General features: G+C 39.1%; 1 protein-coding gene across 4 annotated transcripts in view; it reads right to left on the bottom strand.

The window, feature by feature from the left end:
* Klf12 (Kruppel like factor 12) overlaps positions 1–27,345 on the bottom strand; it is a 518,406-nt gene that overhangs the window by 155,523 nt on the left and 335,538 nt on the right. For all 4 annotated transcript variants that reach the window (XM_008854538.2, XM_029556890.1, XM_008854539.1 and 1 more), the window contains one exon: positions 6,355–6,490. In XM_008854538.2, coding sequence (XP_008852760.1) covers positions 6,355–6,490 — 136 coding nt within the window. The remainder of the gene's footprint in view (positions 1–6,354; positions 6,491–27,345) is intronic.

Below are 27,345 nucleotides of genomic sequence, written 5' to 3'. Positions count from 1 at the left end.
TCTCTGATGTTCAAAAACAGGGGCTGACCAATTGCTGTACTGATTTTGTATATACAAAGAAAGCTCTTGCTACCATTACATTATGTTTTTGTTCTCTGAATAGCTCAACATATTAGAAAATAATAAATATAATGTCTTATAGGGCGGACACTACAAGCGCCAGTGTCCAACTTCGGAGGCTGTAGATCTCTATATTGTACTGTTTACATCTAAGACGGTATAAATGGCTTTTGAAATGCATTGTGCCCAATCTGTACAATTACACCTGACTTCCTTGAGATTGACCCCTGTAAAGCACAAAGTTGATCATTCTACCACTATATAAAATCCCTCCATAGGTCTCCTCTGTCTAGAGGATGAATTTATCCATCTAGATAGAGTTTTATCTACCTCTCTAAGCAGCTCCATTGTCCACCTCTCCTCCCACTCAGCTCTGCACCAGTCACAAAGAACTTGTACATCTCTCCCCATGCCAAAGCTCTGCTCTGCCACAGTGGGACATATACGTACTTCCTCTGCCCCCTCCCAGCAGTTTGTGCTCTGGGCTTTTAGACTTTAACTAATCTCACCTGCTGTGACTGTGAGCTCCTCATTGTGAAGTGCCATGAGTCATTCATTCAGTGTCTTCAATACATAACACAGGGTCAAATGAATGAAGGAATGGCTTGCCTAATGAATATATGACTTAATTTGGTAATTCATGGAAATCTTCAAATATTAAGTGTTGCGTCAGTGTCCATTGGACTGTTTATACTTCAACAAGGATCAATGCTGTACCAACAACTCAGATAATAGGGACCACATGTGGGCATATGGTCTCCATTTGCTCTCAAATATTCAGGGGCTGAATTACAAAGTCATCACTAGTTTTGCTTTTTTCAGGCTTAGCAGACTGTTGAGTTGATGATGGTCAAACATGTACTTCAAACTTGTGTCTGAAATCATTTTCAGTAAATCAAAAGGGCAATCGAACAGCAGTTGCCTCACTGGGCAAGAGTGAATGCTTCCCTTATTTACCTATGAGCACTGCCACGCTAGGCAAGACATTTGTTTAGTCGTTACTGACAGCTAGTCTAAATACCTCAGTCAAATATATTTCTTAGTAGGACCTGAAGTGGGGATTTGAATGTATTCCAAACTTTATTAGGACTATGCAATGAAAACATAGCTTCATCAAACACTCCCTAGGTCTAGGAGGGATCTGAGAGGAGAACCTAAATAATTCAACCCTTGGAATTTAGAAAGCAAACATGAGCCGGTGCTGGCTTTTCCTCAGAGTCTGTCCATGCACTCTTAGCAGCCTGCTAGAGACATAGTCCAAACATCCCGAGTCCTTTCAGTCAGAAAAAGGAAACAGGATCGTAGTGTCCTCTCAGTCCTCACACACCTTTCCTATCACAGCTGGGCCGAAAGCAATTCCCAAACCAATGTGATTCAGGGGGTTTGGATATGTCAGTATATGTGCTACACTAAAACACACCTGAAATCACACTCCGTCCTTGTTACAAGATGAATAACAATACATTTTATTGAGAGCAATAAAATACTTTGTGTTTTATTTCCTAATGTATGATTCTGTAGAAGCTAAAATCTTTTATTGTATTTCTAAGAATATATTTCACAGAATTCTATTTTCCTTAACCAAATCACAATTAAAATAAGAATGAGTTTGAAGATTACAAAGTCTAACACTGTATCATCTATGTTGTATACCTACTGGGGTTGAAAGTTCAAAAGCACAGACAACTTAAGGTAGTTATGGTACAGATTTTAAAACTAACATAAAAGCAGGGTCTGTATGTGTCCCTTCATGAAGGACAGCAGACTTACAGACGTGCTTGGATTTGAGTACGAACTGTGCAAATGACTTGTCATGGGACATCTAAAGACAGCATCCACCTCTCTGCAGTTCTGTTTTCTTTCTCAGCATGATAAAGACAGTACCACGAGGCAAATGAAATGAAAACCATAAGAGTTCCAGAAATCTGCAAACAGTACAGCTCTGTAATGGTTTCTGTTCTTCTCCTTCCTCATCTCTAGTTCTGCTCTCTGGTGTAATTTAAAAGACATTAACACAATCATCAGGAGGAAATTAAGCAAAGCAAAAGGGGTGTTAATGGCTCAAGAAGTTTAGGGTGAGAAAAATGAAAAATAAAATAAACACCTAACATTTCTGACTTTCTTGGATCATTACATGCAGTTTTCTAAAGGAAGAATCACAATGTGTGGACTGGTTATATGGAAGTCTGAAGGAGGCAATGGAGGATCCCACACACCACACATCTCTTTCAAAGCATATTTAAGCAAAAATAAACTAAAGATAAGTTTATTCATTGCCCCAAATCCACACATTGATTTCCTCATGAAGAGAGGCATCTCACATAAGTAGAGTAATACAATAGGAACAGGAAGATGCTGGAACGATGTAATGAGCTTGCACATAAAGGACAGCAAGCCATTTTTAAATGGTGCCATTTTCACAGGTGCAGATATCAGGAAGTTGGTGAAAACATCTTCATCTTCCCCTCCCCCCCAACTACTTGAACTTAAAGAGATTATTATACTAAATCTCCTCTCTAGCAGCTTGATCTTGGGTAAGACAGAAATTTCTCTGTGCAGGGCCATCTTTCAGACACTATTCATTTACACTTTAATTAACGGAACTTGATTATTTTGCTTACGTTAAAAGGTTTATCAATGTTCGAAATTAATAGGAAGAAAAAAGAGGGAGCAGAAATGAGGGGTTCTGGGTAATCAAACCTCAAACTCAGACTTTACTTATTACATAACCTCATTATTTTCTCTAGAATTAGAGTTAATTATAATAATCTGCTCTAATCATGTACCTTTACCTTTCTTTCTTTAAACACATCATAATTATGCCTGCCAATTTGCTAAGGGAAAGGACCCTATGTTACCATGGCAGTGGGGGTGGTAAGGCCAAAACAAAACACACGTTCTATGACTTCTGAAAGTTGTCTCTATCAGAATCACTGAATATGTGCATTTTAATGTACAAAGAATCTATAAGATTAAATCCAAAAGGAGCTACCAAGAGCCCCTCTGTGAGTCATTTGATGGCTGGTGATTCCAACTTACCTAAATTCACTCACTGAGATGATGAACAGGAATCAAGTTCATCAATGAGAATGAATTACATGCTCTGCTTAAGCGTAATGCTCAGCATCCTCACTACAGAAATTCATGGGAACCGAGGGGGCCTCTGGGTGCTGCTCTAGCTGCCAAGCAAGGCTCTTCTTTATTTAAAGACAGACACCTCATAGTTTCTGGGAAGAAATGCATTCTGGCTAACAACTTCTGTATCAATTCAATGGAAACTTTTTTTTAAAAAAATCCATAATAAAAATTCCTTTTGAGACCATGAAAAGGAATACTACATTTGGGGGAAAACTGTTAGCATATTAAAGCTTATGCCATATATGCTAATACTAATAAAACAATACATTAAATTAAAAATCAAGCTATAATAGCTGTAAGCCATAATAGCTGTGAATGAAAGTCTCTGGAGAGAACTGCACCTTACATTGAACCTCTTGCGAGGCTGGTTAACTGACTAGAACTTCAGTGATTGTGAAGCATTTCCAGAGCCAAGTCCAGAGCCAGATGTCTTGCACCTGTCTTTAGCCCCCATTAATAGCTAAGCTGTGTATTGTCCTTTTCTGTATGTGATCTAACATTTTTGTGACCATTAGGTAAAGCTTTTGGAATGGGGAGGAAAAAACCCCACATTTTCACCAACCAAAAGGCTAAGAACACTCTCAAACAGTACCTGAGGCTCTATCTGAGACTTCCCCACTTTGCTTTAACCTGCCTCCCTGATGAACCCACCAAGGCAGTTTAAAAGTGCCTTGATTTGTGACTTTGTTTGTTCTGTTACTATAAAAGCTTCATCAAACTGCTACCAATGGGAAAATGGATTTAGGGTAAACTAAATCTTTATGCTTGGCCACGATCACTCATATTTGGCTCCAGAATAAACCATCTCTTACCCTCTTTGAGATGAGAGACTTGTTTTTGCACCCACAGGGCTCTACATGAAGGCGATACTGAACCAAATAAGGAAAGGGTACAGAACTTCAGCTGGAGATACTTGCTCCATGGTTTAGTATCTTATCAGATGTCCTCAACAAAGGTCTGGCTTAGAACAAAACAGTTTCATCCTCTCCAGTGTCAACCTTTCCGTGTCCTGCCCCTCATCTTCCCCTTCTTGTTCCTGACTCCATACTGCCGCTAAAAAGAGAAGAAGCAGGCAAACCTCTGGCTGTATCTTAGACCAGAGCTCCAGTGCTCTTAAACTGCAAAGACAAAACATGAATTCATTGCGTGGGCTTCCAAACTTGCTCCTCCGTTACACAGAAAACTGATCTCGCCCCTTTTCTCTCTGTATCTTTTTCTACCCAGTAGTCTTAGGAATGCCTTCAAACAGAGAACACAGAAATCCACAGGGATCTTTTGAAATCCTCTCATTATCTATATGCTAAACTGATGTTTTTAATAGTTTTGGATTAACAGAGCGCATCAAGATGGAAAAGCAAGGAAAAAGAGATGAAAGGTGAGTTAATAGTGAATAGTTACATTCATTAAGGAATGAAGGAGAAACTAAGAACAGGAAGACAAGTTCACAATAGTTTACATTGAAAGTCAGCATCCAATAAACCCATGTACAGGAGTTTCTGTAATTTAACAAGGATTATATATTTGTGTCACAGTGAAATTTCTTTACTGTATTACTGTAAGTTTGGAAATACTCTTCGGTTCAGGAGGTCTTTGCAAAGTATTCCTAGTGCTTCATCTAGTAGCATCTTAGCATTCCTAAATGTTCACACATAGCCCCAGACTTGAAAATTGGACCCCATTGATGGGTCCTGGCATTTTGGAGTTTCCCAAGTGATAGAGAGCATAGTGTTCTCTTTAATGAAATCACTGACATGAATAATAAATCCAGCTTCCCTGGTGCATATGCACATATAATTTCTGGAATAGTACCGAGAGCAAGTCTTTGCAATTTTATACAAAATGTTGTAGCTTGAAAATGCACAAACAAAGCAATTAAGAGAGCTACTGCTGACCATGGAGTTAGAAAAACAAGTCAAATGCACAAAAACATATGGAATGAAGATGTCCATCAGAGAATCAGGACTGTGGTTGAGAAAGGGTAAATCTCCACGCTTGGTAGCTCATGCTTTTAATTACAGAGCTTGGGAGGCAGAGATAGGCAAATCTCTCTGACTTTGAGGCGAGCCTGGTCTACATAGTAAGCTCAAAGATAACCAAGGCTAAAGTTCATACCCTTCCTCAATAAAAAGGGGTAAACTGAGGATCTAGCCTATACCATGATCAATAGAGTCAACAACATTTGTCTTATATACTTGAGGGTTCTCAACCAAAGCAACAAGAAAAGACACCTAGGGAGGTGACGGTGCATCAGTCAACTTGCCTGTGGCCATCATTTCACAGTACAGAGGCAAATCATACATTTTAAATATGCAGAATGTTGTCAATTCTATCTCAGTAAAGCTAAAATAAAAATTTACAGAAAAACACACATGAACTAGCACAAATTCTATTCTAGACAGAGTTGACAATGATACAAAAGCAGGTATTTTTTACAAACAAGGAATGAAATCTAATCCTAAGGTTTGGGTAAAAGGAGAGAGAGAAAAAAAGAATTCCCTTGAGAGAGTACATATGATTCCTATTTTTCAAAACACTAACATTATCTTCTAAATTCAACTCTTACATAAAACTATTCTGCAATTGCCTATTTTGATAAGGAGGGGCTGGAGAGACGGCACAGCAGTTAAGAGCACGGACTGCTCTTGCAGAGGATCTGAATTCAGTTCCCAGAACCCTGTTGGACAGCTCACACCTGTCTGCAACTCCAACTCCCTCTTGCCCTCTTCTGGCCTCTGTAGGCACTGCAATCACACAAATCTAAAAATTTTCTTAAAAAAAAAAATAAGGATACAGGACACATTTTATTACTTTTGACTTTGTAAATGGACAAGTCTCCCATCCAAGTACTGATGATAATTGGATACTGATATTCAAAAAGAACGAGATTTGTTTTACAGCTAAGACGGGTGCAAGGGGTATTAGAAAGGATGTATAGATCGAATATCTAACAGAACACAACCCCCTCAACACTTTCAAGACACTCCGTTCTTTGCCCTAGCCTATTCCCTGAGGTGTTCAGGCCACATGGACATATGCAGCCACATACGCCAGTTCAGAGCTAGAACGACACGCCTGGGGAACCCGAGAGGCCGCAGTTCCCATTATCCATCCATCACCTTGGCAATGCTTAGTTCATCCTGAGAATGTGATACTTACTCTTGTACTGCTCTGGCTATGGAAAGGGCCGTGGATCCAGTTTCATTAACGCTATCTAAGGTCACATTTGGCAGGTCATCATCATCACTGTCACTTTTACTTTGTCTGGGAGATAGGCCTCGGGGGTCCATTTGTGCTGGGAAAAAAAGGCATATATAATGAATTAAAATTAGTGTGCAGAACTCAACCTTGTGCTGGACCAACATCAAGCATGGAATCACTCTTCTGTGCATTTCCCGAAATCAGAATCCTAGATGTTACAGGAATTAGTGAACACGAGGTATTCCGTGCACTGAGCGCTCAGGGACTTTTTCTCTTGCTCATTTGATTCATGCAATACCTGTATTAGCTTCCAGATATGCTCCTAGAATAGAAACTGTAAAATTTGTGATATTACCAGCCCCTGAGTGCCCCAAAGCTAATTATGTAGCTCCCAAGTTACTGTTTCACCCCTGGCTTCTGTTCCTGCTTGCTTCTGCTGCCAGGCTTTGGGCCATGTCACTTTTCATCAGATCTTTCCCTGGAAGGGAGTGTGAGGTGGAGGAGACGTTATTTGCTTCATGTTCTTGTACAAGGTTAAAAAAAGAGCAAGGTTGACATAGCTAAAATAAAGTTTTAGATTTCTTTATTTTTTTCTTTATGTATTTGAGTGAATGATTGTCTTGTAGGTTCTGTCTACTGAAGGCGGAGGTCTGAAAGAAAAAAAAAAAAAACAAAAAAAAAAACGAAATGGCACCAGTGGAAGCATTTAAGTATTTTCAGTGTCTGTTTTGTGTTAGATAGCACTCTCTCATCTCCACCCAGATTTTTCCTTCAGAAAAGCATTTCCAGATGTGATTCTCCTCCTTGTCAAAGTAGGAAATTACCACGCTCATCCTGTTGACCAGGACCAACCGAGCACTTCAACGAGAAGTTTAATGTGATACAACACGTGTTAAAATTAGATTTTCTTTCTACCTTCTTTTCTCTATTAGCAGCTTTAGTAACCACTGTCTACAATTTTCCCCAGCTCTTACCTCCTATAGAAAACAAGCACACGTCCTCACTGAAATATCATTAAGATACACACATGCCTTCAATTCACCCAGCTCCAACTCAGATTGTTATTACTCAAAGGTGCCTAACAAAACCTTTCAAAAACCACTCTGTTTGCAAAAGGAAGCAAAATGTACTTCAAGTCAAGGTTAAAGTGACAGTTGGGTACTACTGTACTTCAAATCATAGTTACAGTGACAGTTCGGTATAGTCGTATTTTAAATTATGGTTAGATTGACAATTGAATACTATTGCAAAAAGATACCTTCTTATTTCCAATCACTTTTTGTTAGTGTGCATCACAGATGGACTCACAGGAATGCTGACATTTCACCATTTTTTACCCACAAACAAGGCAATTTATGATTGTACCAAATATTTACAATATGGCTGGAAAAAGTAACCCTAGAGGGTTTCTACCCTGTTCCTTCTAACTGAAGGAACTGGCATTTGCTACATCTAGGATGGTTGTGTGTTTGACATACACATTCAGCCTCTGAGCATATATAAACAAAATTGTGCTTTGTAAAATAAGAGAATATGGTAAATATTATGTGAATTAATTCAATAGTAGTAGTCTTCAACTGAGAAGTTTGTCCTCCCTCCAGAGATTCTGGACATATCTGAAAATATTTTACTCTGAGAGGTGTAGTGCAACTGGGGATATGAGGTGACATCTTTGGACAGGTCAAGGACACTGCTAACTATTCCACAATATCTGGGATAGTCAGTCCTTCAAATAAAGATTTGATCAATCTAAAATATTAGTTGTACACAGGCTGAAAAATTTACCTAGAAGTCTGGGAGTTTGGACATAAGGGCATTACAGGTTCTGATGTGCGGTTGCATGAATATGTCCTCATTTGAAAATCACTAACAATGAAATTCAGACACAAAACGAATCACCTATATTGTCTGGTCTTGTCCTTAAATAAAGCAATTCACTGTCATGCAGGTCTCAGTTGACAATGTCTTCAAGTAGCAGATTTCCTTGCTCAGAGGTCAGGGGTCACGTAGTAACATTCATGGATTATTAGCACATACTGTTGGACCAAAAACAAAAATCAAGATTTTCTATCTAATCTCTAGAGAAGGTACCTCAGATGGGGGATGTTGCAGAATCCTTTCCAGGGCAAAGGAAGGAGTTCTACCACCAATTGTAAACACAGAGCTTAAATACCCAGCCACTCTAAAGGAATACAGTTTAAGATTTCTTTGGCTATACTCAATAAACTGGCTCAATCAAACATATTAAAAAGCATATACAGTCACATCTTACTTCATGACACAGATAGGTGCTGGAAAATGTGCTGTTAGGTGATCTATACCTGTGTAAACATTACACAGATAAGATGGCTACAAAGGCTAAGTGCTACAGTCTTGTGGGACCCCTGTTGTATATACTGGATCTTATTGAACGAAACAAGGTTTGGTAGTGTATACAGGAAAGGTACCAAGCAACTTACAGAATGGAAGGTACAGAATTCAAGAAAGATATAGATATTTCAGCCAGGAATTCATAGATAGTTTTCTTCTGGGTAATTCTGTTCTAGAATGATTCATTTAACAACTGTTTATAACTATTCAAAGCTAGCCAAGAAAACGAATACCAGATCCATCTAGCCTTCCAAATTCCACATTGTGTGGTGCTATAGATGCTTGTAAATGTCAACAGTGTGACATCTAAAGTTGCTGAAACATCATGTGCTATGACATCTTTGCCAAGCTATCAAATGATCAGATAGTCAAAGAGCAGAGAATATTATGGTAGTCAGAGACAACTGGAGTTCTTAGACATAAGTAATACAACACAAGGAAGAGGCAGGCAGTTAACCAAGAAGCAATCTGCCTCTCAAGTTCAAGCCTCACTGTTTGAAACATTCCAGATGACTGTGTAAGAGCTGTTACACAATCATCTAAATTATTCCATGTTTATAGATAAGTGAAAGTATAAAATATGTTAAATAAGATACCCTCTCTGATGTACTTTTCAGGAGGATCCTAATTGAGACTTTCTTTCCAATATTTTCAATAAATATTATGAAATACATCTGCTTCCATCATGCTGGGAAATTCTTTTTAACGATACCCTCAGCCAAGCTGGGAAAATAATTTGAAAGCTTTTTAAAATTTGCATTGCTGATTAGGTCAGATGATTAGCTCATCTACATACTTGCATAATTCCACTCTATTTTTATTAAATGTAGAATAGGGACATCTCACCCAGTTAACCTCCATTAGTCTGTACATCTGAGCCCACTTTAGGATGAAGTAACTCTTGGGAGTGTTCATTTGGGACCATATGACAGTTTCCTGGACAACTAGAACACACACGCATAAATGTACATAAACACGCATATACAGTCATACATACACACACATACAGAAGCACACACACTCACACATACACACTCATACATATATACACAAGCACACACATACACATTCACACAAATACACATACATACATACACAAACATATGCACACAGTCACACAAACACACATTCATACATACATATACACACATACAGCCACACACATACATACATCCACATCCACATGTACATAGTTCCCTAAGTTAAGAGAACAAGAGATGATCTATGGGTGAAAAGAAGTTACTTTTGAGATTTTACTTCTGAATGGAAAAAGGGATTGGGCAATATGGGGAAACCCAGCTCCCTGGAGTCCTGGACAAAGTCCTAAGAAGATAACTGTACAAACCCAACACTTGATGTTGAGCTTATTGATTTTCAAACACCAATCTATGATTTATTATTACTATAAAGACCTCCAATGCATTAGCTCCCCCTTGCTGTGCCCTTGTTATGGCCACTTCTAGCAATGACTGAGCTGGGTCTGGTTTGATGTGGTTGATGCCACATAAATAAATACATCACATATAGAGGCTTGAAAGCACATAGATTGGGGCTTCTGTTCTGAGAAAACTAATCTCCAAGTGATGGAGTTTGGACAGACCTCTAAGAGATGCACTGCTTAGCTGCCCGCCAATCCCAGCTGATAAGTGAGCTGCATGTGATTGGCCAGCCATATTTCAGCTACCAGATGACGGCTGCCAGATGACCATATCTGTAGTAGAGACCCCAGATGAAGCCAGCATGAAAACTGCCTGTCTAAACCCATTCCAAAATTTGGACCTACATAACTGTGATCAAATAAAATAGTTGCTATTTTAATCTCCTTAATTGGGAGACAAACGACAGCAGACCAGACTACCCTACTCTTGCCCATTCTTGGAAGTGGCATTCACAAAAGCCTGCACAGGATGCTAATATAAAAAAGGAAACTAAAAGGTACGTGTGATACTCTGTATTTTCTACCACTCCATTCAAAATATTTAACCTGCACATACAGGTCCTATGTTGGAAGCATCATCTCTAAATTCTCAGTATCATTCAGGCAGGATTCCCCTATTCTAAGGGGCTTTGGATGGATGTCACTGCTCAGTCTAAGTCTTTGAGTCCTCCTTTCCCAAGTATATACTTGACAGGAAGCCCGCTAAGTACATCCTTCCAGTCCTGTGGTCTCCCCAAACTCTATGTCCTTTTCAACACATTCAAACTTCTTCTGTCTTGTGCAATAGTGTGCCGACACAGCCATATGATGCCAGCACATACTTCCAGCATACCCTCATCACAGCCTGGGTGCTACTGAAAGATTAAACATGTTTGCTCAAAGTAACCTGCCCATCCAGCTGTTCATGCAGGACGTTTCCCCATAAATCACCTCATTAAATGTGCATAATACAACAATCTATGAACATGCCTTAAAACTTATGAACTAACATTTCCTTAAACAAAATAGAGGGAGTGGCTCAGTGGTAAAGCATTTGCTTAGCACATGTAAGACCCTGGGTTCCATTCTGAACATCATGCCAAATGAAAAGAAATAAAGGCACCTTAGAAGGATGTCCAGAGCCCCACCTCTGTCTATGCGGACAGAGGGTGAAGGCACCCACAGCTGGCAGGGGTGTGAGGCAGCTGTGTGATCAGCAGCCACAGTGCTGCTTCATTTTCCTTTCTCCCTCCTTCATCCTCTCACATTGCCTGCTCCCTGCAGGCATCCTGCCTGTTCATCCTGCCAAAGCTGAAACTTGTCCCAGTTAGAGAAAAGTTGGCTTTCAGGAGAGCTGTTGTTTATACTAGAAAGGACAGTGGGGGAGGAATGAATGTTTGGGGAGGAGTAAGCTGTGGGAAAGTTCAGTCTCTTGGGGCGTCAGGCCCTCCTCCATCACCATCTAAGCAGGAATTGTTCCATAAAGAAGCGTCCTAGAGCTCTAGGGTGAAAATACAGCTCCAGCCTCAGAAACCATGAAGGGACTTCTAGTTATATCACTTGCAACTATCTGACCACCAGCAATTCGTGTCACATCATGAATCCACAGGTTCTCCCTCTGTCACTACCATGTAAAAATTACAGGAGATAATTAACACTGGCAACATGGTCAGTAGTCCCTTGCCTGGTGCCAGTAGTGAAATGTCACACTGTTTCTAACAATGCATGCACGGTTTCTTTACCTATAGTACAAAACACTATTTCTGAAGATTTCATCATCTTTAAGACTATGCCAGTTAAGCAAATTTCACTTTTTATGTTCCTAAACTGAAAAAACTTTATAGATGCAGAACATATATTAGAAAGCTTATCAAAGTACTACGTCTCTTGGTCCAAACATCCATTTGTATGTTCCATCAACAAATACAGGACACTTTCAAGGTACCAGACACAATTCTGAGTGCTGGCAAAAGAGCAGTAAGCCAAGTAGATTAGAAAGCTCACCTCCAAGGGCCAGTGAGATGGCTTAATAGGTCAAGGCACTTGCTAACACACCTGACAATCTAAGTTCAATTCCTGGAACCCATGTGGTGGAAGGATAACCAATTCATACAGATTGTCTTCTGATCTCCACTCATACCCACGCACATACATATACAAAAAACAAAATGCAATAAAAATTTAACAGAGCATGCTGGCACAAGCCCTTAATCCCACTATTCAGGAGGCAGAGATGGGCAAATCTCTGAAGTTTGAGGAGCCTGGTCCATATAAGTTTCAGGCTAGTCAGGGCTACAGGGCTACAAAGTGGATCTCTCTCTCTCTCTCTCTCTCTCTCTCTCTCTCTCTCTCTCTTTCTCTCTCTCTCCCCCTCTCTCTCAACAACAGCAAAAAAAAGCTGAAGCTCATCTTCACAGTTTTGCTGTTGGTGATGAGGGACAGATAGGGAAGGAAGAAAAGAAGGGAGGGAAGAGGGAACGAAGGAAGGGAGGGAAGAGGGAGGGAAGGAAGGGAGGAAGGCATACACTCTATCAGATAACTTAAGTACTTAAGTTCCATCAAACAGAGACAAAAGAAACAGGAGAGGCAGACAGGGGTAGCTGAGAGGCAGGTAGACCATGCCAGCAAGGAAGGTAGTCCAGGGAAAGACTGTATATGCTTAGGAACCTGAAGGAGTAGAAAGGCTTGCACACTTGGGCTGCTTTGTTTTGTTTGGGACTAAGCATCACTGTAGGTATAGCAAACAACAGATGCAAAAGGTCTGAGGTGGGCCTGTGATCTGGATGTCTGAATGTCCTGATGTAGGTGTTCACAGCTGTAACCAACAAAGGGAGAAAGAAGTGGACCAAGACACAGAGAGGGGGCATACACATTCTTTTCTGTTTAGAAGGGAGGTTACTGTAGGGTACTGAGTAGACAAGTGACATGTCATGATTTATGTCCTGTGATAAGGATCCCACAGCTCTGTGAGTCTGGGCATCAAGCTAGAGAAACACACATAGGAATCCTCAGGACCGAGATTAACATTCTACAAATCTGCACTAGCGTTTTCCTGTTCAGTCGCTACTTCATGCTGGTTGCAGACAGTGGTCAATTACTAAGAATGTTTTCATGTGCCATGAAGCAAGACCTTCATGATACATTTGCACAACTGATTTCTTGACCTCCTTTAGTTCCAAGTTATCAGCTGATCAAATACATGGCCTTACTTTTGTAGTTCATCAAGACATATGATGAGAGAAACATCCAGTAAATAAAGCTTGCCTCAGACTAATGGTGAGCAGCAAGATTAGAAGAGGCTTTCGGGAGCCCCAGGCTGTTTATTGGTATTGTAAACAATCTTCGCTCTTTCTTCCTTTACTTTTGCTGGTGCTAATGAGTTTCTGTTTCCATACAGCAGCATCTGCAAGTGTGCATGGTACTCCAAATGAAGACTTTAAAACTCAATCAATTTTGTAAATCCTGGGATGTTGGTATTATACAGATATAATATGCAATTTATCCATCTTCTCTTAATTCATTTCTGTATACTTGTAATGGCTTCTGCTACCATTTTATGAAGAAAATAACCTCATAATATTCTTACAGTTCCCCAGTGTAGGGTCCAGCTCTCAGTCATAATGCTATCGGAAATCTGTATAATACTGAGCACTGTTGCTCGTCCCCCTTCAGTTTCATCCCCAGTTTCATCCTGCAAGTCTCTCCCTTCAGCGGCTTAAGGGAAGGTCTAATCAATGTCTACAGGACTTACCATTTTTTCTATGAATACAATTTTATTCAGCCATGCTCATTTATTTTTTTTATCTGGGCACTTTAGCACTGTGATATCAGGATTGAGACATTGTCACAAAATCTATACAGTTCCCATAAAGCACTGTTTCTTTGAAGATAGTTTGGCTGACTTTGCGACATGCTGCTAAACTGTTATGAGGCCCTTTCTCATTCTGTCCTTTGTTTTCCTGGGTTGTTTTCTGCAATAACTCCCCCTTGTGATGGCTTGACCTTTATACTTCACTACCCACCCCCTCTTCTTTCCATCCCTCTGTTGACAAGCTTCTCTGCTACTCTACAGTTTTGCAGTTTCCAGTGATTACCAGATCTAATGTTCTTAGCTCTAAGCTTACTCCTGAACTCCACAATCATATTTCCAGTGGCCTGCTACCTGTTTCACCATCAGTGCATTTGAAATCCTCTCAAACTCAACTCCTTTCCTTCTTCTGTGTTTTTGAGTTCCAACTAAGTGATCCATTGTGAGAGGTTCTGAACTCACTCGATTCAATGTACCTTGATCTCTAACAAATCAGCTACTAGTTGCTCTTGCCTTCACCCACAATTCCCTTGGAGCCCCTCCCTTTTATTACGGCTTCTTTCTGAACTTTCTCAAAATCCTAATGCATACATCTACTCCATATAAGACTTATCTAGATAACAGAAGGAGCACAAGCCTTTCCTAAAATATCTTTCACTTTGAAATCCTTGACTACTTCCCATCATCTAATAAATAAGGTTCACGACGCCCCCACAGCCATTCTCCAACTCTACATTTCCCAACTCCAATGAGCCTTGCCATGAAGGCCATTTGATTCAGTTCTATCATGTTATTTCCTTCCATAGACAATTCAACCAGTAAAATCTACCTTCTCTATGATAAACTTTCTCCTAGATAAATGCAATCATTCCTTTAAAAATGCCATACTTTGCATTTGTCTGTCTTTGGGGTCTTTTTTACTTCTTATTTCAACTAAAGTACATACTTTCCAACTGCTAGTATTCAGTCTGCTCTTTGAGGGGGAGAGGCTACATAAATGTCACTCCTTTTATATTGAAAAAGGTGTTATTTGCTGATGAAGATTGTGGTATAAATGCAAAGCTCTATTTAAAATTACCACAGCAGTTCCCGGTTACCAGAGGTTCATGCCACAGATGACAGAATCATCTAATTCACATCTTACTTGAACAATTACATTCTGACTTACTTTCTAAAGTTAACATTAATTTGTGGAGGGAAAGTCACAATCATTATATTTCTATGACTCTGTAAAGTCTAAGATGATCATATTTGGGGTTTGAACGGGCCATGGGATGACATGGAAATGATAATGTTCATAATTTTTATTCACTCTTAGCTGAATTACACTTAATAGGCATTTTCTTTCCTTTGAGGAAGTGATTTTAAATACCTCCACACACTCTCCTTTCTATTACAGGAGTTACTGCCTAGAAAGGACAAAAAGGCTATCACCTGTGCTGACAGCTTCAGTTGTCAACTTGACACACCTGGGAAGAGGGAGCATCAACTGGGGAATTTCCTCTATTGGATTGGCCTTTGGCCATGTCTGTGCGTGGGATAGCCCAGCCTACTGTAGGTGCTGCCAGCCCTGGGCAGGTGGTCTTGGGTTGTAAAAGAAAGCAGGATGAGCACAGACAAGAGGAGCAAGCCAGTAAGCAGCATTCCTTCACGGTCTCTACTTAGCTTCTGCCTCCAGGTTCCGGCCTTAAGCTCCTGCCACAGCTTCCCATAATGATGGGCATAAACAATAAACTAAAATAAATAGTTTCTTCCATAGTTGTTTTTGGTCAGTGTTTTATCACGGCAATACAAGCGAACTAGAACCCCATTTTAAATATAGTTTAAGAATTGATATTTGTTGAGATTATCATAGTAGTGACAAAGTTTTCATTTTTTTTTCTAAAGAATCATGATTAAAATTACTTTTCTTGTTGGATAAAAGAAAACGAATACAGATTGACAACTGTCTTGTGTTTCCTGGGAAGTGTTTCCATGGAGCACAAAGACTTTGTGTTTAAAAAAAGAATCATAAAAATTACCCCCAATAAGCGTGCCTTTCAACATTGCATGGCAGCCTTAGGTAGCTCTCCCCAACCCCAGGGACTTTCTGCACATCACCACCCACTCCTTCCCACTGCCTTTCCACCGTGCCAACCCATTACAGCTGCTCAAAAGCCCGGTCAACTAGTTCCGATTGATTTATTCAAGACTGAATCCACTTCAGGCAGAAAAGAGTTACAATACTTAATAATAAAAGAATTTTGTGGTGAGTGCACGTGGGTAACAATGAGCTCACTCAGATTCATCTGTAATGCATGGAGAAGACGAGCATCAATCCATGGCCTATATATTCAACTTTCTCATTTTGTGTAGTCTTTCTTCTCTCTGTATTTTCTGGCTTGTGGATAGGTAAAGTTAAATCCTTTTAAGACATCGACTGAGAAGTCTAAGAAACTCTTTAAGTATTATCGAATCATGACCCCATTCTCAGGTGGTTTAGATATAAGAAATACCTAAGTAGGGGCTGAAAATTCACCTGAACTTCATTTTGCTTCTATATCAGCTGTGCTATGTATCGGTGAGCTTGTAAGTGATAGCTTACCACAAAAACAGAGCTGAGAGCCAGGCATGGTGGTGCTTGGTGTAATCCCAGCAGGTGGAGGTTGGAAAAGGAGGACTATCATGGCTTCAAGGCCAACCTGAGCAACACAGGAGCTACCGGGCCAACCAGGGCTCCAGAGCAAGACTTGGTCTCAACAAACAAGCAAGCAAACAAAAAACAACAGACAAACGAAGCCCCTTTATCTCAAATTAGAGCTTTTGTCTAACAAGCTTGGGGCCCTGGGCTTAAAAGCCAGCATCACATGCATTCACAAATATGAAAGTAAAGGGCTAAAGGTCACTGACATTCTCAGGTCTTTGCCAAACAATGAATCATAGTGCTGCTTTTTTAGCTCTCTTCAGTGAGTCTGTGTACCATACCTCCTTTAAGAATATATTTAAGGGGATGGAGAATGGCTCGGCAGTTAAGAATGCTTCCTGCTCTTTCAGCTCCCAGCATCTACACTGCGTAGCTCAGAGCTATCTGTAACTAGAGTTCCGGGGGTTCTGACACCCTCTGATGGCCTCTGGGGGCACCTGTACACACATGGCACACATTCACACACACATATACATACAAATAAATATACATGTATCTTTTTTTAAAAAAAGAAAATACTTCAAAACCTGCTAAAGATAAATCTTGATATATAATGGATTTAACTTAAAAATACAGTAGACTCTTGCAATCCTTGAAGGTAAGGCGAATGCCATCAAAAATATACCCAAAAGACTCTGTACCTTACTCCAGAAATACCTGTTCATGCATGTTCATTGTGCCCTTTTCATAATAGTTTGAACTTGGAAACAACCTAGATGTCCATCAACAGATGAATGAATAATGCAGGTGTGGTACATGTACACAATGGAATATTATTCAGCTCTTAAAAAATAAAATTATGAAATTCACAGGTACATGGATGGAACTGGGAAAAAAAATCATCCTGAATGAAGTAACCCAGATCCAGTAAGAGAAACATGACGTTCTCTCTCATAGTTGGATGCTATTTTTGAAATCCTAGTTATGCATGTTTCAGTTTGAAAATCCAGAGAAGTCAGGAAACTAATAAATGGTTTCCTGGGAGGGGTGGTAGAAGGCAGTGATATGAAGGGGGAAAGGAGAACAATAGAATAAGATGGGTTAAATGGGGTGAGGACTAGGAGGGTAGGGCAGAGGAGGGAGTATGGGGAGGGATAAGTAACACCAAAGGCCTTTAAAAAAGCCACATGGAAACCTACCGCTATAGAAGCCTCTTAAAGTGTATACATAAACATCATAAAAAGAAATTAAAAGGAGTTACCTTATAACAGGGGGACATTGCCTCCTACTAGACACCACAGGATAATAGAATAAAACCCCAGTGCCAGGAATGGACTTCCTCTCTTGAAGCTGTTGACCAGGAGTCCCATAAACCCCCAAACAATACTAGCCATTGATCCTTCTCCTGGTTACCCACCAGAATGTCATAGTTAAGACCCTATTGCTGAAGACACTACATATGAGAGCAAACAAAGAGAAATCAAGCTGGTGCTGACTTCAGAGCCTCATCTCTACTAACTAGTTTTCATAGTGCTGGAAGCTGCTATGCATGTTACCAGAAGGAAAAAATAATCATCATCCTTACCCAGCTATGAATCCTGCAAGTTACAACAACAACTGGCCTGGAAAAAATATGCCCACTTGTGCAATAGTGTCACAAATGTTACAGGAGTAATCAATCATTTTCTAATTGGATTTAAGGTCAGCTACATATGATGGTGCTCATAACTGACACTGATATCAGGCTTAGGAACCTGAGGCTAGACAAGTCACTGGGTATAGGGGAGAGCCTAATATTAGTTTTCTGCTAAATAGATATAGTATTAAACAGATTCCTAATGACTTCTTATACTCATAGATTAATATATCTCTCAACTCTCACCAGAGATGCTTCCTTATGCAACAGGTGGTGATTAACACAGAGACCCACAACTGGCCAATGAGCAGAGAACAAGAGGCTTTTCCCTGAATATGGGAGTTGATAAACTTCTGCCTTCCAAGGCTCAGGGATCATTGTGGAAGAGGGAGTGAATGGACCTATGCTGAAGGACATTTGGGGGCATAATTAAAATCTACAAGCTTTATTATATATACAGTGGGGTACATGAAATTGGGCAGGGAGTGGTAAGGAGTGGTGTGGAAGGGGAGGGGATCTCAATATCAAGATATGTATGAAAATTGCAAAAATTCAATAAAATGCATTAAAAATGTTCAAAATTGTGATTTATTTGCAATACTGTTGGAACTCCATATAATTTCTACCTGGTTATATCTTTTTACTTTGCTTCTGACCTCTTGTTCAAATTCTCTGCTCCCTGAGCATAATGCACTACACTTCCATCAAGAATGCTCGGGCTCCTCTCCTTGTCTCACTCCTCTTTTTTCTTCCCTTACTGCTGTGCTGGGGATCATTGCCAGGGTCTTACACATCAGACAAGTGCTCTACCATTACGCTATTCCCTCAGTATGACACATCTCTTTTTCACATTCTCATATCACACTTAAAAATATGAAAGTTTCCATCTCATTTGCTGGGCTGATATCCACCCACCATCTTATAAGTTGTTATCTGGGCCACAGGCAGGGAACACCCAATGCCATCCATAAAAGCCATCTGTGTTGCTGGGGCAGCTCACTTGTATTCTGGCTTCCACACATGAGATTCTAATTTGCAATGAAACAAATATAAGCACTGTCTTAGAGAGTTGTGAAGAATAGATGCTTTGGATTTTATACTAACCAGGTCCAACAACTACACTGTTGTATTATGCCATATGCTAGGCTGGGACAGGGCACAGCAGAGGAGGTCCACAACAGCCTTTCTGCTCTCCTGCCTACACACTGGGTTTCTACTAGCTCCTGTATGATGCTCAACTTAGTTCTGTGAGAGGAGTGTGTCTTTGAAGAAAACGATAATGAGAAGGTGGAGTCTTGGGCTCTCCTAAGCAAATGCCTAGGACATTATGTGGTACTCAACCATGGTATATCTGGTTGTAAACAAGTACAGAAGTTTGATCTTGTTTTCTCTAGCTGTGGCAACAAAGTAAAAACAGATTTTTTCTTGGTAAAATGACATTTCTCTGTGGATAACCTTCAGGAAAGCTGCTGCTATGCATTCTCAACACCACCAAGTTAACCTTTTCTAACCAGCACCACCAAGTTACATCAACACTAAACACTGGCTGTTCTTAGGCCAAACAGAAAATATCTGCGAGTCTGGGCATCTCCAAACAGGTTCTCCTGCCATCGGGAGGGTAGATTGGCTTCATGTGTGCCCTGAATAGTGAAACCATCAAATACAAGGCCAGAGGCTGCATTGATTCTACAGTATTTATGTGGCTTTTTCAGTTTCTTGGAGAATCTAAATCCTGAACAGAATTTCTTCCCATCATTACTCATATCTAATTATCCTTGATATAAAAAATAACATACAAAGAACCACTTAACATAGGTTCTAGCACTTGATCTCTGACAAGAGCTTGTTTATAAATATGATTTGTTACCATTTTTCCATTTTTAATTTAATTCCAGGTATGCACATAATGACTATTCTGTGAAAAGATTAAAAATAGGACTTTGCAATACTTCTTTCAAAACATTAAAAGAGCAAACTGTCCCAGAAGGAGTTGGAAGTTTTTATTTGCTTTGTTATTCCTCTGTTGGTCCTTTCTTTTCTAGACCCCTGGTTTGTACTGTCCTATTCATGCACAGGAATGAAGGATTTCTACATGACTTTGTTCTTTAGAAAACCATACACAGCCGGGCATGGTGGCGCATGTCTTTAATACCAGCACTTGGGAGCCAGAGGCAGGTGGATCTTTGTGAGTTCGAGGCCAGCCTGGTCTACATAGTGAGTTCCAGGACAGCTAGGGCTACAAGGAGAAAAGACAAAAACAAAACAAAACAAACAAACAAAAAAAACCACCAAAAAACCAAAAAAAAAAAAAAAAAACCAAAAAAACCCATTAACAATATCATCTTTTAATTTGATTTTTTTACATAGTGTGAGATTTATTCAGATTTTTTTCATTTCATTATTGTACTCTATTGCATTCTAATTATGCTCTATTTTCTAAATGGAACACTATTAATTATCTATACTTTTATGAAAGAAAATTAAGTTTTCAAAATATCCACTTTTAACAATGCCGCAGCAGGCTGCTTCACAGTAGATATCTGAAAATTATGATATAGTTTGACTAACGTTGCCAAATTGTTCTTCCAAAGTGGCTGAACCAATTTATATTCCCACTGAAGTGTGTATATGCCACAGTCATGTGATAGATTTAATACTGCTAGATTTAAACATCACTCTAAAGTCTAAAGTTATTCAATACTCCTTATTCTCCCAAACATAGGACTGAGTCTGGTGACAATCAAGTCACATTTCTGCCTTCCCAGCTCCTCTAGAATTTAGTCTAGAATTCTGGTGCATGTTTTCATACCAAGCTAACGAAAAAGTTATCTTTATGCAGATATTTATATTTTTAAATCCAGTTCTCTACTTTTCCTTTAGGATTCCTTTTCTTCTTTGAACAATACTTTCAAAAGGCAGACACTGGTGTGCACAAAGATTTCAAGTATAAGCCCCCTCCCTCCAAAAGATAAAAGAAAAAAGTACACCCTTTACTAGTCAGTTCAAGAAGTTGTATGAAATGTAAACTTAGACTATGTATTTCTGAAATTAAAAAAATTCACAGTTAATCGAACTTTATTTTTGAAGCGAATACCACATTTTTCCTGGCACATGTTGTTGTTGACAGTATCTTCATTCTTTTTTTTTTTAAGAAATATTTTCAATTATATGTATGTGTGTTTCTGTGTGATTATGTACCACCTGTGCATAGGTACCTGTGGTACCAGAAGACGGTGTCAGATCATCCTGGAGCTGGAGTTACAGGGGGTTATGAGTTGCCTGATGTGGGAGCTGGGAACTAAACCTAGGTCTCCTGAAAGAGCATCAAGCGCTCTTAACCTCTGAAATCATCTCTCTAGCCCAATCTCTGTCATCCTTAAACTGTTTTGTAAAGCATCTCTGGGCGTGCCTTTATGATTCACACTTGAGTTCACTGCTCTGGTCAACATGTAGACTTACTTATTTTAGCTTTTTTATACACTGAGAATTAAACTCTCCCTTAACTTCCCAAAATTTCAAGATAACTCTCTGAATACTGCATTGTAGTCTATTCTTGTCTTGCGGATGCTTAAATTCTCACCTGTCTTCTTTTTTGCTTTGTCAACTTTTCTACTCAGTGTTGTTTTTGAGGTGAAGTTCTCAATATAATCTTCCAATCCAAATATTTTTTCCATTGAATATTTGCAACATGTTTCAGTTTCCAAAATTAGAACCTGGGAGATATCTTATATTCATCTTTTCCCTCACTCTCACTCACTTGGTCAGTAAATTCTGTCTTGTTTCCTTTGATGTGACCTCTATCCAGGCTCTCAGAAGTTTTCATTCAGCTTCCAGAAACTACCTTCCAATTCTTCTCCAGGCTCTCTATCTCACTACATTTGTCTCCACACACAGATTCCAGTGTTACCATATTAACTTGTATCTTCTTTCAACTTTCCGTGCTTCCCTGTAGTATGTGGTAGACGTAAACTGCCTAGTGTGGTTGTGATAATTGCATCCATGAGTTCCCTCCTGCCTCATTTCCACTTCACATATATTCTTCATTTGAGAATTATATCAATTTATCCATTCTTGTACCATCTACCTCCCTACCAGGATGCACTGTGCTCTTTCATAGTTCACAGATTTTTACTTTTTAAAATTGCTCATGTCAATCTGGATACTGGATACAGAATACTTTCCTCTGAGCAACAACCTTCTCCAGCTGTCATAACTACTCCTTCCCAACAGAGTTTCTCATTTCTTTCTTTGTAGTCCATATCTGTATGCCTATGTCTGTCTGTATCAAAGACTTCTCTCAGAATGTTATCTATCATCTATCATCTATCTGTCTATCTATCATCAATCATAGATCTATAATTGTCTACTTATCTATCTATCTGTCATCTATTTATCTATTTCTGTTTTGTCTATTTGATTGTGAGCTCACTGTGGGTACTGTCTGTACATTTTAAAATTAATAACTGATATGATTGGAAAGCGAATGCAGGGAACTCCTGGGTAAATCAAAAATGTTTATCCAGTCAAGTGAGATGGTGGACACCTGTAATCCCAGCACTCCAAAGGCTAAGATAAGAGGCAAGAGTATTGCTCCAAGTTTGAGAGCAGCCTGGGCTACATAAAGAATACCAGGTTACCTAGATCTATATAGCAAGACTCTGTCTCAAGGAGGAAACAGAAAATTAAAGACTTTTAATTCTCAGGTTTTAATTTGGTAATTTAATTTTCATTTTCTCTTGAGAAATGAATGAGTAATAAAGAAAACAAATTAGTACTATAATCATCATATTTAAGTAACAAACATAAATATCTTTTTTGTTATTGAAAGAGTCTTACATAGCAAAAAGGGGCCTTGAACTTGCTGGGTCTGAGATTGTGATGGTGTTCTCCCACTCCTACTGAAGATCACTGCATTCTCAGTGCTCAATACTGAAAACCAGCAATGATTCAGTGGCTTGCTTAGAGTTGTAAATGGAGAAAGCTATAAACCAGATCACACAGAATTATACAGCTAAAATTTGTTTTAAGTTTTCATTGAAAGGGGGTTTACTTTTAAGTACTGGGGGCTTATTATGATGATTAACATTAAAAATGATCACAACTGGCCAAGGAAGGAAAAAACAGGCCTGCAAATAGGTGTACTAGTTTCAAGGTGGATAATGAGATAATAAAACACATAACTGGAGGTTATACTACTTTGATTATTGCAGATTACACCAATGGGTACGATAATGCCACTAAATAGTGCATTATCAGTCACCACTCATTTGTTAGATGATAAGTGGATTATATTCCATGCAAACCATGATTTCAGGAATGAGGTTAAATGTACTGCCACACATAGTGATGCCCACACACTCTCGACAGGGTGCAAGGGTCTTTGATAAGCTTACTGATTGGTAAAAGAATGATAAGAACGTAGAAAAGCCAGTGAAACAAAACCTGGAAATGTCAGCTTTTATTATGAAGCTAGATTCCATATCCAAACACACATGTTTTGGAATTTATTTTCCAATTTTGAAGAAAGCATTTCTGAACATCTGCTGCATAAGCTGGGATAATTCTGAAGCTGTAATGCTAAAATGATTATTAGCTATTGGCGAGTGCTCAGAATTTTATTGAACTCATTAATCTAAGCAGAATAAATATAATTGTAACAGTAACACTAAATATTGGCTGTGTCCTTGTGTTTTGTTTCCCCCTTGTGTTTTTGGGAAAATAACCACTGTCAGAGTGAGGCAAGCTAGGACAGGAATGTCTGTGCTGTGAGTGTCTTTCTGATCAATTTCCTCCTCTGAAGAGCTTCAGGCAGGGACCAGATATGTCTAAAAATGACACAGATGTCGATCTCTGAAACTCAGTGAACCACACTTTGACAAATTTCCCTACACCGAGAAACATCAACTTACAGCTTGAGGCTGTTTTTCTGCTGCAAGATGCTGGAGAAATGCAAATATACAATACCATACTCTAATGTCAATGCCCAGTTATGTAGGATTATGTCATATAGCTCATATATGTGCACACACAACTGATGTTAGAGGCACACATGTCATAAATCATACCAATGACCAACAATGACCAAAATCATAAGTGATTTTTAAATGCAATATTCTACATTTAGTTAGACAGTACCTCATTTCAGGAAATAAAGAATTGGAATATTAACACTGACAAATTCTATGAGTATTTCAACATTTCAGGTAAGCATCAAGTCAAAGTGTGGAAAGATGGCTTTGAGGTATTTTTTTAATATTTTATTTATTATTTTATTTTATGTGTATGAGTGTATTGCCTGAGTGTATGTGAGTACACCCGTGTCATGCAATGCCGCGGAGGTCAGACGAGAGCTTCGGATTCCTCTGGAACTGGAGTTAAAGACGGTTCATAGCCACCATGTGGGTGCTGGGAATCAAACCCAGGTCCTCTGCAAGAACAGTCAATGCTCTTCACTGCTGAGCCATCTCTCCAGCCCCGGCTTTGAAGTATTTTAAATCTGATTAAATTCAAGATGCTACCCTTTTGAGCTGTACCTTTAAGGGGGGTAAAATCACACCAGTTTCAATTACCTATGAAAGATGGGCAAAAATACCTATGTGATAGTTGTCGGAAAACCTAAAGATAACAGATGTAAAGCACAAAGAATGTGTAGACAGTCAATATAGGCTAATTATTATTTAAGTAATTTAAATAAGTACCTTTATAAGATTTATTACATACACTGCTGCCTTCAAATAGAATGTCAATAATTTAACCATTCTTTCATTACTATTGGTCATTATTTCCAAGGCAATTATAAGGTGTAATAAAGTATTATTTCCAAGGACTAAAGAGCTGTGTAGGTCTATCTGCTTCCATCCAGAAAAACTTTGCTGTGATGATTCAAGTTCTTATTTTAATAATGTTGACATCTTTTCCTGCTGCCGCTTTTTGCCCTTTGTGTCCCTATAGATGAAAGGCACACTTTAAATTTGTTTGGCATAAGAGAATCAGAGGTTTAACCTGTGTGTATTGGTAATACAAAATGCACAGATATATTTTCTAACAGTAAGGAAACTACAGAAAGTGACGTGCTACCAATTCTTTTGTGGCTATTGGGAATACATAAAAATCTATTGAGGAAATGCTTTAGAGGATTTGAGTCATAAAAGCAAAGATTGAGAAATATACCTTTCACTTATTTTTCCTTCACCATCTTTATTTACTATTTTCTATCTAGACACAGCTAAACAATCATAGTCATAAAGAGTATAAGAAATAAATCTCAGATGAGAGTTAAGAGCCTTTGAAACTGTGCAGTGCTCAGGTCTTTTCTAAGTATGTGCAGTACATATCATTCATGCATGTTCTATTATCATATGCAGCATGTACACCTGAAAACATACCACAGCTAATATTTCAGCAGAATTCCGCTATTCATTCTGCATGCGCCCTCCATATTTCCCTTTGTCGTCTGAAGTGTCCCTCCCTGCTCTGATCATTGGAGCTTTATACTTCCTCAGCCTTCACTCCAAACACCACCTATTCCACCTTCATTATCACATTATGATTTCCTCCAGAGTTTAGTTCATGTTCTTTGAGGATTTATGAGTAAGGGCTCCAGAAGGTTTCCTTTGCTTGAAAGGTCCCTGTGTTTATAGAAGGCTGATTTAAAGCATTCACTTCTGACAAAGGCCACACCAGAGATGATTAGGAAAGAACTTCGATTTAGCACAGAAGAGACAAAAATGCAATCAAGAAATTGACAGTTCTTTCTAAACACAGAAAGATTAGAAACCATTCACACAAAGCTGTTTGAGATTTGTGTTGGGTTTACTTAATACACCTTTAAGACTGGAGATCTAAACTGGGAAATGAAATCTCGGTTTTATGACTGCAACAAATGGGTTGGCCATGGCAAATACATCATTGATTCTTTCACACAAAGATATTTAAGTGCAGAGTGCAGGTAAGAGTAGCCTTTCCTTCTACTTGAGGTTTGTTAAAGGAAATTTATGTTTTTATCATGCGCTATGAACACCTAAAAACTGATTGTACCATTATCAAGTTTAAATCAAAACAGCTTGCTATCTGGTACAGACAGGGGAACCGGTCGATTTATTTCATAAAACTTTATGTACAAAGAGACAGTGTCTATGAACTGAATGGAGAGAATATAGAGTCTGGAAGGGTAATTTTTATTACGATTTATAGTGGATTACCCCTACTCCACAGTTTTCAGATTTTATGGCAGTGCAATGCTGATGCAGTTAACTGCAGTGCAGTAGGAGGCTTAATTCCTTTCACCCTGACTGGGAAATGAAATTGGCATTATGATTAAATAAAAAACCTCACCGATTCTATTAATTATGTGGGTCCAATCAAAGTCATTATTTGTCCTATATTTGCAGGTAAAACATGTACCTGAGCAAAATAATAAATCTGAACTGACTCCAATTTTCATATAGCATATCTTTCCAGTAAGACTGGAGACCACAGAACATTTCTCACTCACAGGACTTCAACTCCAGAAACTGTTAAAATCTGGATTACATCAAGGATCCATAATGTACTACAAAACCTTATTTCTTAATATTAAGTACTATAAGTAGAACAAGTCTGAGAAACAGGAGAAACAACATCTACTCAGGAACACCAGTGAACTCCAAAGCGCTCAATAACATGAGCATAACACATTTGGAGATCATAGATATTTAGCTGCAAACACTGAGCAGTGTTAGCTATGTGCCAGGCACTGGCTAATGGAGTGAGGCACTGAGAGGAGAGGGTATGACATGCGTGTGTGTGTGTGTGTGTGTGTGTGTGTGTGTGTGTGTGTGTGTATGTGTGGGGGAGAGAGAGAGAGAGAGAGAGAGAGAGAGAGAGAGAGAGAGAGAGAGCGGTGTTTTACAATTTTTTATGTACCTTCTTTAAAAAGGAGGCATTGAACCAAGCCTTTTGTCCATTTTCTCCATGGACATGGGTAGGATAGCACCATGAAAAGCCACAGCAGACTTGAGACATGTTTGATGGAGCAGTAATGGACTGGGGTGAAGGCTGTAGGAACCTAGATAGTTTTATGCTTTGCCTCCTCCTCCTCCTCCTCCTCCTCCTCC

This window comes from Nannospalax galili, unplaced genomic scaffold (assembly GCF_000622305.1).
Source record: "Nannospalax galili isolate Female #2095 unplaced genomic scaffold, S.galili_v1.0 scaffold246, whole genome shotgun sequence".
Lineage (NCBI taxonomy): Eukaryota > Metazoa > Chordata > Mammalia > Rodentia > Spalacidae > Nannospalax > Nannospalax galili.
The sequence above is the reverse complement of the archived record's forward strand: the minus strand, read 5'-3'. Positions and strand labels throughout refer to the sequence as shown.